At 38.9% G+C, this 12,841-nt stretch overlaps 1 protein-coding gene across 1 annotated transcript in view; it reads right to left on the bottom strand.

The window, feature by feature from the left end:
- Window positions 1-9,106, bottom strand: part of LOC128018884 (small conductance calcium-activated potassium channel protein 2-like) — a 30,713-nt gene extending 21,607 nt beyond the window's left edge. Inside the window, exon 1 of the mRNA XM_052604732.1 lies at window positions 7,953-9,106. Coding sequence (XP_052460692.1) covers window positions 7,953-8,711 — 759 coding nt within the window. The 5' untranslated portion in view covers window positions 8,712-9,106. The remainder of the gene's footprint in view (window positions 1-7,952) is intronic.
- Between the last annotated feature and the right edge of the window lie 3,735 nt (window positions 9,107-12,841).

Here is a 12,841-nt window from a genome sequence, read left to right as displayed (position 1 = left end):
TATATGTGGAGAACTTCAACAGATTTCTCTAAAATACTGTAGGCTATTTCAGCTGGAGAGAAATATATCAACTGTCCTTGTACCACTTGTGTGTATATTCTACTTTAAAATACACTGGAGTTATAGACATCATAAAACAGACCAAGAGGTTCAGAACTGATTTCCTACAAGCAGCGACTGTCTCTCTGTTGAAAGAGCTCCAGGGATCAATTGCAATACATAGCAAAGCTCCTGTCAAAACTTTCACTCTTTCCAAGGCCAACTTGGTCTGCCAGTTGCCAAATTAGCTCTTTTTTTTTTCTTTCAATGTCCAGAGAAAGCCAGTAGTCAAAGGTGTTAGTAGTCTTTCTTCCTGGAAATGTTAGAAGGTACCATATACTAAAATCTGTTCCCTACAAAATAATGTGAATACTTAATCTGTTTTACTATGTTGTTGTTGTTGTTTTTTTACCTGTGATAGTAAAGTTAAATTTTCAGCAGGCATTATTCCAGTCTTCAGTATCACATGATACTTCAGAAATTGTGTGTGTGTGTGTGTGTGTATGCATATATATATATATATATATGTGTGTGTGTGTGTGTGTGTGTGTGTGTGTGTATATATTTATATATATTTAGGGGGTTTGCTACCTGGAAACAAGTCTGATTGTTGTTTAATGACTCTAAACCCAATGACCCCAGGGAAAATCACTGAGGATTTGTCCAGGAGCATCACTGAAGTAAATACAGTCATGTGAAAAAGTTAGAGGACACCCTATTGAATTTCATGATTTTTTGCATCAGAATTTACATCATACAAAAAAAAAAAGCAGAAGTTTTAGCAGTTTGCTGGTCTGGAGCCTTAAGGTGTGTGTTAACACAATGCCAAGGGGGAAAGACATCAGCAATTATCTTAGAGAAGCAATTGTCAATCAATGCTATCAATCTGGGAAGAGTAATACAGCTGTTTCCAAACAATTTAAAGTCCGTTATTCCACAGTGAGGAAGATTATTGGAAACTGGAAGACAGACACCAATCCTCCCAAGAGTGGAAGTCCCAGCAAATTCATCCCAAGATCAGACTGTGCAACGCTCATAGAAAATGGCAAACAACCCAAACACTTCACCCCAGACTATACAGGCTTCAGTTAACATGTTAAACAATAAAGTTCATGATATGATGACAAATATGGGACAAGTATGGCATGTTCGGAAGGCTTGCCAGGAGAACGCCTCTTCTCTCAAAAAGAAACATGGTAGCATGGTTTACGTTTGCATAGTTGCATCTGAACAAACCATAAGACTTCTAGAACAAAGTCCACTGAACAGACGAGACCAAAGTGGAGTTGTTTGGCCATAATGCACAGTGCCATGTTTGGTGAAAGCCTAAAGAGCACATCAGCACAAACACCTCGAAGCAAAAAGTAATGCATGCTGCTGGAGGGCTGATGATTTTGGGCTTGTTTTGTAGCTATAGGACCTGGGCACCTTACAGTCACTGAATCGACCATTAACTCTTCTGCATACCAAAGTATTTTAGAGTCAAACATGAGGCCATCCATACGACAGCTAAAGTTGAGCCAAAATTGGGTCATGCAACAGAACAATGATCCCAAGCACACCAGCAAATCTACAACAGAACTTTGTCACACATGGCATTTCCATTTTTGTTAAATAAATAATGACAGTGTGATATGTGATGTTGTTCATCTGAGATTTTATTTTCCAATTTTAAGATTCTATTATCTTTTTTTTTATTATTATGTCCTGATACAGAAAACCATGGAATTCAATAGGGTGCCCTAACTTTTTCACATGACTGCATATATATATATATATATATATATATATATATATATATATGTGTGTGTGTGTGTGTGTGTGTGTGTGTGTGTGTGCGTGTGTGTCGCTGTTCTAGTCAAATTTTTTACAAATATACTCTACATGGAGAAATCCCTTACTTTTCATTGCAGACCTTCAGTATCTTGACAAATTCCCACACAGTTAGTGACATTGATCTATTCTGAAACTCTAGAGGAGGCACATTGATTACCGCATTTTTTAAGCAAAAGTCTCCATTTGCTCTCTGTTTAATCACACTGCTGTCAAGAGGAACAATTTGGATATTACAGAGATCTCATTTGTGATTTTTCTTTCCAATGGGATCCATGACAATGTAACTTCCAACATAAATGACAGCACAGCTGCTGTAACAACCAAAGACAGAAATTCTTTGCATGACCTTGAAGAGTCATTTAAAATACACAGCAGCGCAGTTGTAGAACATTTTTATGCTGATTTGTGATTCATCTACAAAATTTATCATATATCACTCACAAAAACAACATCTGCTCATCTCCATTTTGATGCAACAGGCTAAGAATGTACCAAGTTGCAATGGCGCTTTCATTGTCTCAGCCTCATAATTTCATATTTTGCTAATTTTCCATATTAACCAATATTCTCTTCGGTGCGTGTCAAAGCTGAAGGGCCCTTAGACTTCACCCTCCCCTGCTCATTCGTTCCCCTGTCTGCAAGCTTTGGTCTGTACAAATTCAATTTAGGAAATCTATTTTGACATTGAATTCATTCAGATGTAGCATCGGACTCTATGTTCCTCAGGTCTCTTTTTGTAATGAAATGTCTGCAGCAGACATGAGACCTGATTACAGATCCCGCTATTCGACAATATCTTTTCTAACTGCTTTCCACTATTAAAATGTGATCTTTACATCCAGACATCTTCCCTCATCTCGTGTTGCAAAAAATTGCACCTCAGAGCCTGTTCGATGTAAAAAAAAACTAAATAAGAAAAACATTTGCAAGTGATTTGTTTCAGCCATTATTATTCTTAGGTAAATCGAGCCATGATAACTGGAGAAGGCTATTGGTTAGCATTTCAATGCCAGTTGCCTGGCTGACGCACTACCATCAGGGATTTGCAATCAGAAATCTACACTCTTTGCTCAACCACAGAAATTTCTGAGCCAATCAAAGGAGCTGTAAATGCCATGTGATTAATCACTCTGTACTAAAAAAAAAATATTTAGGCATAGATTTCAAATACAGTCCCAATCACTAATATTTGCACCCTTTGTAAATATGAGCAAAGATGGCTGTGGAAATAAACCTGCATCGTTTATGTTTTTGATCTTTCATTAAAAAAAAATTCACAGAATTCTAACCTATCACTGACGTCAAACAACTAAAATTGGGGGAAAACTCACATTATAAAATAAATGTTTTTCTCCAATACATTTTGGCCACAATTATTGACATCCCAGAGAGTAAAATATCTCTGAAGTATATTCCCATCCATATTTACAATGTTTTTTTAGCTGACTAGGGGCATGAAATTCTCCAGCCATGACTTCCTCTTCCATAGGATTATAAATATGAGGAACACAAAGGCCAAATTCCCTTAATCATCCATCAAAAAGAGTAAAACCAAAGAATATACTGTTGTGCAGAACAAGATTGTTGAACTTCACAAAACAGAAAGTGGCTGTAAGAAAATCCCCATTTCCACTATCAGGGCAATAATTAGGAAGTTCCAATCATCTAAAGATGTTACAAATCTGCCTTGAAGAAGACGTGTGTCTATATTGTCCTAATGCATGGAGAGGAGGACAGTTTGAGTGACCAAAGACTCTCCAAGGATTACAGCTGGAGAAGCGCAGAGATTAATTGAGTCTTGGGGTCAGAAAGCCAACAGCTCCTACATCACCACATGTTGTTAGGGAAGCTTTCAAGAAAAAATATTTTCACTCATCCAAAAACAGCACTCCAAACTCCAGCATAATCAGTTGTCGGACATGATTGGAACTTTGAACGGGACTGGCTTCTAGGGTCACAAAGTTACCCCATGCCCACAGATAAATATACTAAATATACTAATATATAAATATACAGTGTAGAGAATACATTTTTAATGTTGTGGGCCTATTCCTCTGCTGGAGGTCCTGGCCATCTTGTTCAGATATTGGGATCATGGATCCTATCAAATACCAACAGATAAGAGTCGTGGCCTAGTGGTTAGAGAGTTTGACTCCTAACCCTAGGGTTGTGGGTTTGAATCTCGGGCTGGCAATACCACGACTTAGGTGCCCTTGAGCAAGGCACTGAACCCCCAACTGCTCCCCGGGTGCCGCAGCATAAATGGCTGCCCACTGCTCCGGGTGTGTGTTCACAGTGTGTGTGTGTGTGTGTGTGTGTGTTTGTGTTCACTGCTCTGTGTGTGTACACTTTGGATGGGTTAAATGTAGAGCACGAATTCTGAGTATGGGTCACCATACTTGGCTGAATGTCACGTCACTTTCATAAAAAAAATCTAAACCTGCCTGCCTCTGTTAGAAATCTTAAAATGGGCCATGGTTAGATCTTCTATCAGACCAATGATCCACATCAAAATCACCACAAAAATGTGTCACTGGAGTTTCTGCCATGGCCGTCTCAGTTCTCTGATCTGAACCCTATAGGAAATGAGTGGGGTGAACTGAAAATAAGGAGCTGTGAATTTGAAGTGATTCTGATACTGTATCAAGGAATGTTCTATGATCTCTTGTCAGATGTTCTCCAAACTCATCAGGCATTATATGAGAAAACTCAGAGCTATTATCTTGGGAAAATGATGTTGCAATAATTGGGTGCCAGCAATAGTGGCCAACATAAACTAGAGAAAAACATTTATTTCATAATAAGATTTTCCCTCCACTTTCCATTGCTTTACTTCAATGAGAAGTAAGAATTTTGTGATTTTTTTTAATGAAAGATCAAAAAGATTAACGATGCAGATTTATTTTCACAGCCACCTTTGCTCATATTTACCAAGGGTGCCAATATTAATGCTTGGGACTGTATGTACCAGTATTTGAAAAGAATAGAAAATAAAAATCACACGAACACCTAGTCCCAAACACTTTAGAAGCAACATTCCTGAGATGTAATAATAAAAAAAGCCAATTTCACTATTATTATTGCTCACACATATCATCATTCCTCCATTCCAAAACAACTCATCCCACAACAGTAATACACAGACATGAATGCTGACTCAAATCTCGCCTATTACATTTCTAATGTTTGTTTTTTTTGCATGGTTTTTTTGGATGATTAAAAAAAAAAAAAAAGCATAAAAAAAGGTAACTTGTAGGCAGCAAGCAGTTGGTCTAGTAACAAGCAAACTAGCTATAACCTAACAATGCAGCTGAAATCGGGAATACTGAAAAAAGAGTGTCCAGCCAACTCCAGCATCATGAAAAGTAGCCAATAAGTTAGATTTTTACAATGTTTCACATGCAAAACTGTTTCCTGAATCATAGGTTAAAAAGACATTTACATCCTCTAGCAATTGACTTCATAACATAATTTTCATTGTTTTCAAAGTTAAATTTAGTGCGCAATCACACAAATAACTGCAGGGGCTCTCATGGGCTAAAAGACAACAAGAACAAAAGCTGCAGAATCAAAAACACCATTTCCAAATCAAAGTTTTTGATAACACTTTATTTTAGTGTCCTTGTTACACGTTATGTACTTACTTTAGTGATAACAGTAAATTCTGCATAATTACAACCAATCCTATTCCTAACCCAAACCCCTACATTTTTGTTCATTTATTAATATTACTTAGTACCTAACACTTAGTACCTAAATGTATATAATGTATAAAGACCCAAGTATGTTAGTTTCAGAAAATATCCTTTTATTAAAGGAATAGTTCACCACTCAAAAAATTTTAATTTTCTGAAAATGTACTCACTCCCAGCCTTAGGCCAGCAAAGACGATAATGAGTTAGATTTTTTAGTATCACAACACTTGCTTAACAAAAGATTCTCTGCAGTGATGGGTACAGTCAGAATGAGAGTCTAAACTGCTGATAAAAAACATCCAAATAATCCACAAGTAGTCCACACAACTCCTGTCCATCAGTTAACATTTCATGAAATGAAAAGCTGTGAGTTTGTAACAAATGAATCTATCATTATGGCATTTTAACTTTAATCCACAGTTTCTGGGCAAAAGTCCACAATCCATAACTATTTCTCTGGTGAAAAAGTCCATCCCCTATTGACCTCACGTATCAAAATCCACTGACATATCTGTTAAGAAATGCTTCTGCTTGTAAACTCTGCTTGATCCATGCATATTTCTCTCTTGATTCAGGCTAAATGACTTTTTCACTGGAGGAAGCGTTATTATGAATAATGGACTCGTATTTCAGCCAGGAGCATTGGTCTGAAGTTTAAAACATCTTAATTATTTTATAAGTATAAACACAGATTTTTGCTTCAGAAGACGTTAATTGATCGACAACATTAGAGTGGATTATCTGGATGTTTTTATCAGCTGTTTGAACTCTTTCTGACGGCACCCATTCACTCCAGAGGATCCACTGGTGAGCCAGTGATAAAAAGCTAAATTTTTCCAACTACATATTCTGATGAAGAAACAAACTCATCTACATCTTGGATGGCCTGAGGGTGAGTACATTTTCAGCCATTTTTCTTTTTTGTGTGAACTATTCCTTTAATAATCGATACTATCCCAGCAATAGGGTTTGACATAGTCTGACTTCCAGTAAATACAAAGACACATACCATACAGGTATTGCAGAGCCTTCGGCCTGTTTCTGTTCGAATACACACAGAGACAAGAGAGCTCAGCCAATTATACTCTCCACAAATTACCCTTGATTAAGCAGCAGAACAACAGCTGCAGAGCAACAACACCCAGAGATTCTCCCCTCTGCCTGCTCGCTCGTACTGAACCAGTCATTCCCACAACATCCACGGCATATCCCAGTGCTTTCACTCCCTCTCATGCACGATCAAGAAGAAGCCTAACTGTAAACTCTGCGTAAATATTTGCATAATTATAACCCCCTGTGGAAGGAATTCTGCATTAATGTGGTTTTCCTAAAAGACAGATTTGTCTAAAAACAGCTAATTTGTCTACAAACAGCTTATGCTCCCAGGGTTATTTTACTTCCTACCAATGCTCTGCATCAAACAATGAATTCAATAACAAATTAATCAAACGACACAGGTAAAACAATCACTTTTTTTTAGAACAAGCACAATGCAGTCAAACACAATAACCAGTCAACCAGAGAAAGAAACAGGCACTGACGCAAACAACGGGAAAAGACTTATGGGAGATTTCATGGGAAGAGATCACTGATGGGTTTTACCTCCATCTGCTGTGCATTGTGAACTAAACTGATAATGTCTCTCCGTTCTGGCAGTGATGTCTAACCCGTCATGAATAATACAGGCCTGAAGTACATGTTAGTGCCACTCAGGGGGGCTTTCCCTTGGCTTGCACAGGCAGAAAAATGGAACAGCGAGGCAGAAACAGGGTCGACTCTCCCACAAGGAATGAATGACACTGATTTGCCTTTCTGTCTTGCTTTTCTGCCCCCTGGTCCTTTCAGGCGACAAACGCTCTGACAGACAGAAAGACAGACAGAAAGACAAATAGATAGATAGATAGATAGATAGATAGATAGATAGATAGATAGATAGATAGATAGATAGATAGATAGATAGATAGAATAATGCTTAGCTGTTACACACATAATGAAGTAGAAATATTCAGGGTTAGGCTACATACGAATGATGCAGGTGTAGGAATGAATGAATGAATGCTTCATAATGCTTACTTACTATTAAACGCCATCATGGGAATCATGGACAGCCTGTTGCAAACACCCCCGCCTGTTCTTTCTTTCCATGCTTTCGAGGTTAACACGAATACCAATAGCAACTACAAAGCAGCCCTATGCATCTACAGGGCCGAGATTTGGTGTGAAAAATTGCAAGCGATTTCAAGCATGACCTCCCAGTATTGCGCTGCCTGCGTAATCGGGTGCATTGATAAAACTGGCCACCTGTTAAGCATAAACTTCAGAGTGCATGTATAAACGATGCGTATTTCATGCGCACGCACTAATCGGTGTATGCAGGCTTACCTTATAGCCTTCGTGTCTGTGTTTATTCTCCTCGAACCACAGGCGACTGTCAGATGACAGCGGGCTGCTTTTACTCCGCGGCGAAACGGAGTTCCTGGCTCCCTGGCATCTATCAGGCGTCCACGCACGGCCGTGATGAGCTAGATTCCGCTGCTCGCCTGATCTCAAGCTGTCGTTGTCACGGTGCTGCTGCAGCAAAGCTGACTGCTGGCTTCTCAGCTCCCCGGATCCCCTCACGCAGCAGTTGGGCAGGCTGCTCCTAAGCAGGCGCTGCTGCTGAACCTGTAGCTGGAGGGAAGGTGGAGGATTGTGATGCTGCTGCTGCTGCTGCAACAGCTGTTGATGCTCTTGCAATACGCAGCTGCACGAACAATGATCTTGTTGGCAATTCGCAGTTTTGGCAGCCCCTCCAACACTCTGCTGCCGACTTAGGGGGGGTTTGGAACGGTCTGCGAGACTTGGGTTGATCCCTTGGCTTTTGACCGGTGTTTCCTGACTGAAAGGGCTGGGAAGGTTCTCTTGGCTCTGTTTTGGCAAGGGGTGCGCGGTCTGACCAGGGCCACCCCTATGCTCCGTGGGTTGTTGTTGATGGTGGTGGTGCTGATGGACGGCTCCCGAGTAGCGATGCTGCATCCCCGCCTCACCTGCGGCGGAGTGCCGCTTTGCGTTGCAATGATCCGGCACCCTTTCGCTGCGCGTAGCCCCGGTGGAGTCAAGAAGGCCTGTTTCATTGGTAGGTTTAACCAAGACAAGCCTCATCACGTCACTATTGAGTTACAGGGAGCCCCGCCTTCATGTGACACTCGAATTGTTTATATGAATGAGTAGATTAAGAAAATTGCACAGTACGAATTGAGGTGGATCTGGGGAAAGCAGACTCCCCGAATAAAGGCTTGAACCCCCCTAAAGGAAATCGAAACAAAAGGATGGGGCGTCTTAGTTCAAATAGTCTACATTTTACATAAAACTGCAGGTTTAACGAACAAACGCTAACAAATAAAAGTTGTGTTCGCCTGAGTGTATATCAACAGCAAGCCTCTGGAGCGATCCCATTGCGGTCAGATTCGGGCGATGTGTGTGTAAAGGGCGAGAAGTCTAAGATTTAAACATCACTGAAAACATAACTGTTTTTTTTTATTTTAATAATTGTAAGATAATTGACATTTAGCTAAATATCGCCAGATTACAATTTGTGTGCGCAAGAGGAATAATTAATTTAAAGTCGTTGTCCATGGCGCCAGTCTTCAGGAGGTGGTGATGGGTTAATGGTGAAGGATCTAGGTTGCTAACACAAATCCTGCCGGTTTGATCCTCAGAAAATGTGACTCAGGAATTCGAGAAAAACTGAAATCACAGACCTGATCTGGCACCATTGTGCTCAAGGTGAATTGTCCACGCAGTAAGTGACATTTGAGTTGTTTTGCATCAGCATATAGCCTAAGGTTTGTCCATTTTAATAACATAAGATTATGTGTAGAAATGATCAATTGTAATTAGTTATAAAAAACCTTACTATATAATGCTGAAAACATATTTACAATTATAGTAGGACTAATAATAAGTTGTAAAAAAAAAAAACTATTTGTTATAACTTTCTGTGAGCTGATGGCCAGGTTATCATGTATCTCCAAGTGACCTGCAAAAAGATCAGAGAATAAATAGACATCAGTTTAAATGCAATCTTCCTTTGTGTTCTCAAACAATAAGCTATGCTAGTATTTAATTGTATTCCTTCTGTCAGCACATGCACCTAAACCAATATTTAAAAAGCCCTGAAACCCAAGAGTAAAGTTGTTTAGATTTCAGGATAGTAGTGTCGGTTTTCACAGGATTGAGTGCCGATGTCAGAGAGATGCCAAAGTTTGGAGTTGAACTTCGGCGTGGATCTGGGGCACAGATGAAGAAAGCTGGTAATTTGATCTTTTTCATTAAGTAATTAGTCCTGGACACCTGTATGGGTTCCCGGGCAGAATGAAGTATCATTTGCTTGCTGGTTTTGGAGGCAATGTTGCTTACAACCACATTAATTATTAATTCCCATTTCCCAATCCATGTTCAAAAACGTATGTGTGTGTGTGGGATAGCCTGCTGAAATGACCCTAGTGTGGCATTTGAAAATCTTTTCAGTTGTCAATGCTAGAGTTAGTTTTTTTGTGAGGTTAGTTACAGGCTGAACATTTCAAAATGAACACCAGAAGAGTATTTGTCAAAGTGAATAGGAAATATGTTCAACCATTAAACACATTCAACATCTACTCATATTCAAATGATATAACACTTTAGGTTTAATCTGTTAATATGTAACATAAACTGAAAATAAAAAATACTGTTAACACTCTACAATAAGGGTCTGGTCATTAACATTAGTTATTTTTTTATTAATTCATATGAACATTATTGCTGCAGAAGCCGTTTACCTATTGTGAAATGTTTCTGAAATACTTTTCAGAATGTATTATTTCTTGGTTAATTTCTGTACATAGTTATACAGTTATATCACTCCAAGTTATAAAAGTTAATGCATACAGTATATTATCATTTGTTAATAAATCAAGATGCATAAATGTAATTAAAAATGTTCTTTGTTGTTAGTCCATGATACTTACTGCATTAAACTAATGTAAACAAACTGAACCTGATTGTAAGGTGTTAATTAAGTAGCACATGTCATTTTCAGCAGACAGAATCTGTAGAACTGTCTACGGTCATTTTTTTGTTTACTTAAATTAAACAATCTCATCACATTTCTGTCGTCTGACATCAGAATCCAACCTCCTCGGAGGGACCAGATTGTAATTTGTAAAACCACTCAGGGCCTGGAAACAGCACACCATACAAACAGAGCAATTTTATGGGCTATCAGGTATTTAATATCCTGGTATCACTTTTCCAACAGAAGGGCCATCTGTTTTCTATTTTAACCTGTACAAGAGCGTGAACATAAGTAATTCTTTTAGCAATCAAGCTGACAGCTCTTATATAAAGGCCTCTCAGTGTGCATTATTTATATATCTCCTCCTGCCGTTCCACCTGTTCATTAAACTACATTCAAACTTCTTGCCCACAGCCACGAGGAGGTTACACACAGTCTAAATATAGATTTTTACCTTTAATTGCCTTTCTGCTGATCTTGGACCATTTTCTTAGGAAAAAATCCAGACCTGAAGAAAAGCAACACTGCCTCAAGATCAGAGAAGGCAACGATCAATATTCATAAATACACTAGAGCAGTTCGTGTTAATGCGGATTCATTTGCATAAATGTCTGTCAATTGAATTTGACTGTTATATTCAGTTTCAGAATGGAAAAATATCCCAGTTTACATTAAATTGACATAGTCCACTTGAACACTTAAAATGTGTTAATCTCAGGAAAACATTGTGGAATGGTTGTTCCTGTGTTGATTTTCCATTTGCACTAACTGTGTTACCATTGCAGATGCTCTTTTGTATGAAGAAAGGCATGTTCCTGTCTAACAGCAAGAGAAAGATGGAGAGGCCCTGTCACAAGCAGATGAGTGTTCATTACTTTACCCTTGACGGGGGGTTTGGGCAACGGGAAAGAGATTTCATGCTAATTTGTGGGATGACACCATAGCCATTTACGATAAATATAAAACAAACAGACCATAACACCCTTGATAACACTTTGGCCCTTTATAAACACAATTTTGAGGTAACTTGTGATTAAGTATCTCCCTCTGTTCCATACAACAGATCAAAATGGATATTAAAACAAAATAAAAGAGCGATTGGCTTGTGTGTCATAAAAATAAAGGATATTTTCCACATGCGTCATGTACAATCAAACACAGCTGTCTGAGAATACAGTATGATAATCTGCTTTGAGTAGTTAAAACTGAAATAGGATAATGCATAAAATATATGTAAGAATACTCTTCAATAATGACTCAGAAATTTCATTTTATTTTGTATTTTCTAGCATTTACTCAGGAATGACACCTGTTGATTATATCTATATTTTTTATTAACTTTCCAAAAGGCTCAATCTCTGCATGCTGGATTTTTAAAAACATAAGAATCTGACATATAGATACAAAAACACTAATAATTGTAAACAGCGTCATCCTTACCTTAAAGCAGCATCCTCGTTTCCTTCGGCGAGCATGTTAGACTTGGGTCCCCTAACATACGCGAGCTTTGAGTGATGGGTCGCTTTTCCGAGAAAACAGGATTTAGTCATCAGACATGCAGCTTTTTCCTCAGACGCTTGTCAGATGTAGGGGGCCGGCCGGTCTCTCTTTGAGACGTATAATTAGGATGCAGGCTGAAGAAAGGACAGCCCAGCTTGATAAGGGCTGGCATGCAAATGGATAAGGAGACAAAGAAACAAGCAGCACAGAGAGACAGAAGGACAGCAAGACACTATATGTTGCACACACCACACCACTTTCTGCTTTAAGTGTCGGGTATCATTATTGAGTCCACTGCTTGGGTTGGCTGGGGTAGTCGAACACATTGAGGTCCGCAGAAGAGGAAATCGAGGGGAGAGAAATCTGCGATTGATGCTCAGCAGTTCAAAGGCCTTCCCAAACCCTCTTATCTGTCCCGCCACAGAGGCAGCTCAGATAAAAGAGCAACACACATCACACCAAGTGTTGGACGGAAACATGGATACGTGAGATGTACATGTATACAATCTGCAGGGTTCAGTGCGTTGAAGTGTGTGTATGCTACTCCGTTCAAGCTTGCAGCGTAGAGGGTTGATTTCTGATTGACAGAGGTTTATATTTGGTTAATGTGTGTCATATTTTAGGGGCCCAAAAGTCTTTTAAAAAAGGTTGCATGATTAAAATGCTTCTGGTTTGCAATTTTCAATTTTTTCCCCCTTCCTAATTTTATTCTTAATTGTAATAATAATAATAATAA

The sequence above is a fragment of the Carassius gibelio genome, chromosome A8 (assembly GCF_023724105.1).
Source record: "Carassius gibelio isolate Cgi1373 ecotype wild population from Czech Republic chromosome A8, carGib1.2-hapl.c, whole genome shotgun sequence".
Lineage (NCBI taxonomy): Eukaryota > Metazoa > Chordata > Actinopteri > Cypriniformes > Cyprinidae > Carassius > Carassius gibelio.
The sequence above is the reverse complement of the archived record's forward strand: the minus strand, read 5'-3'. Positions and strand labels throughout refer to the sequence as shown.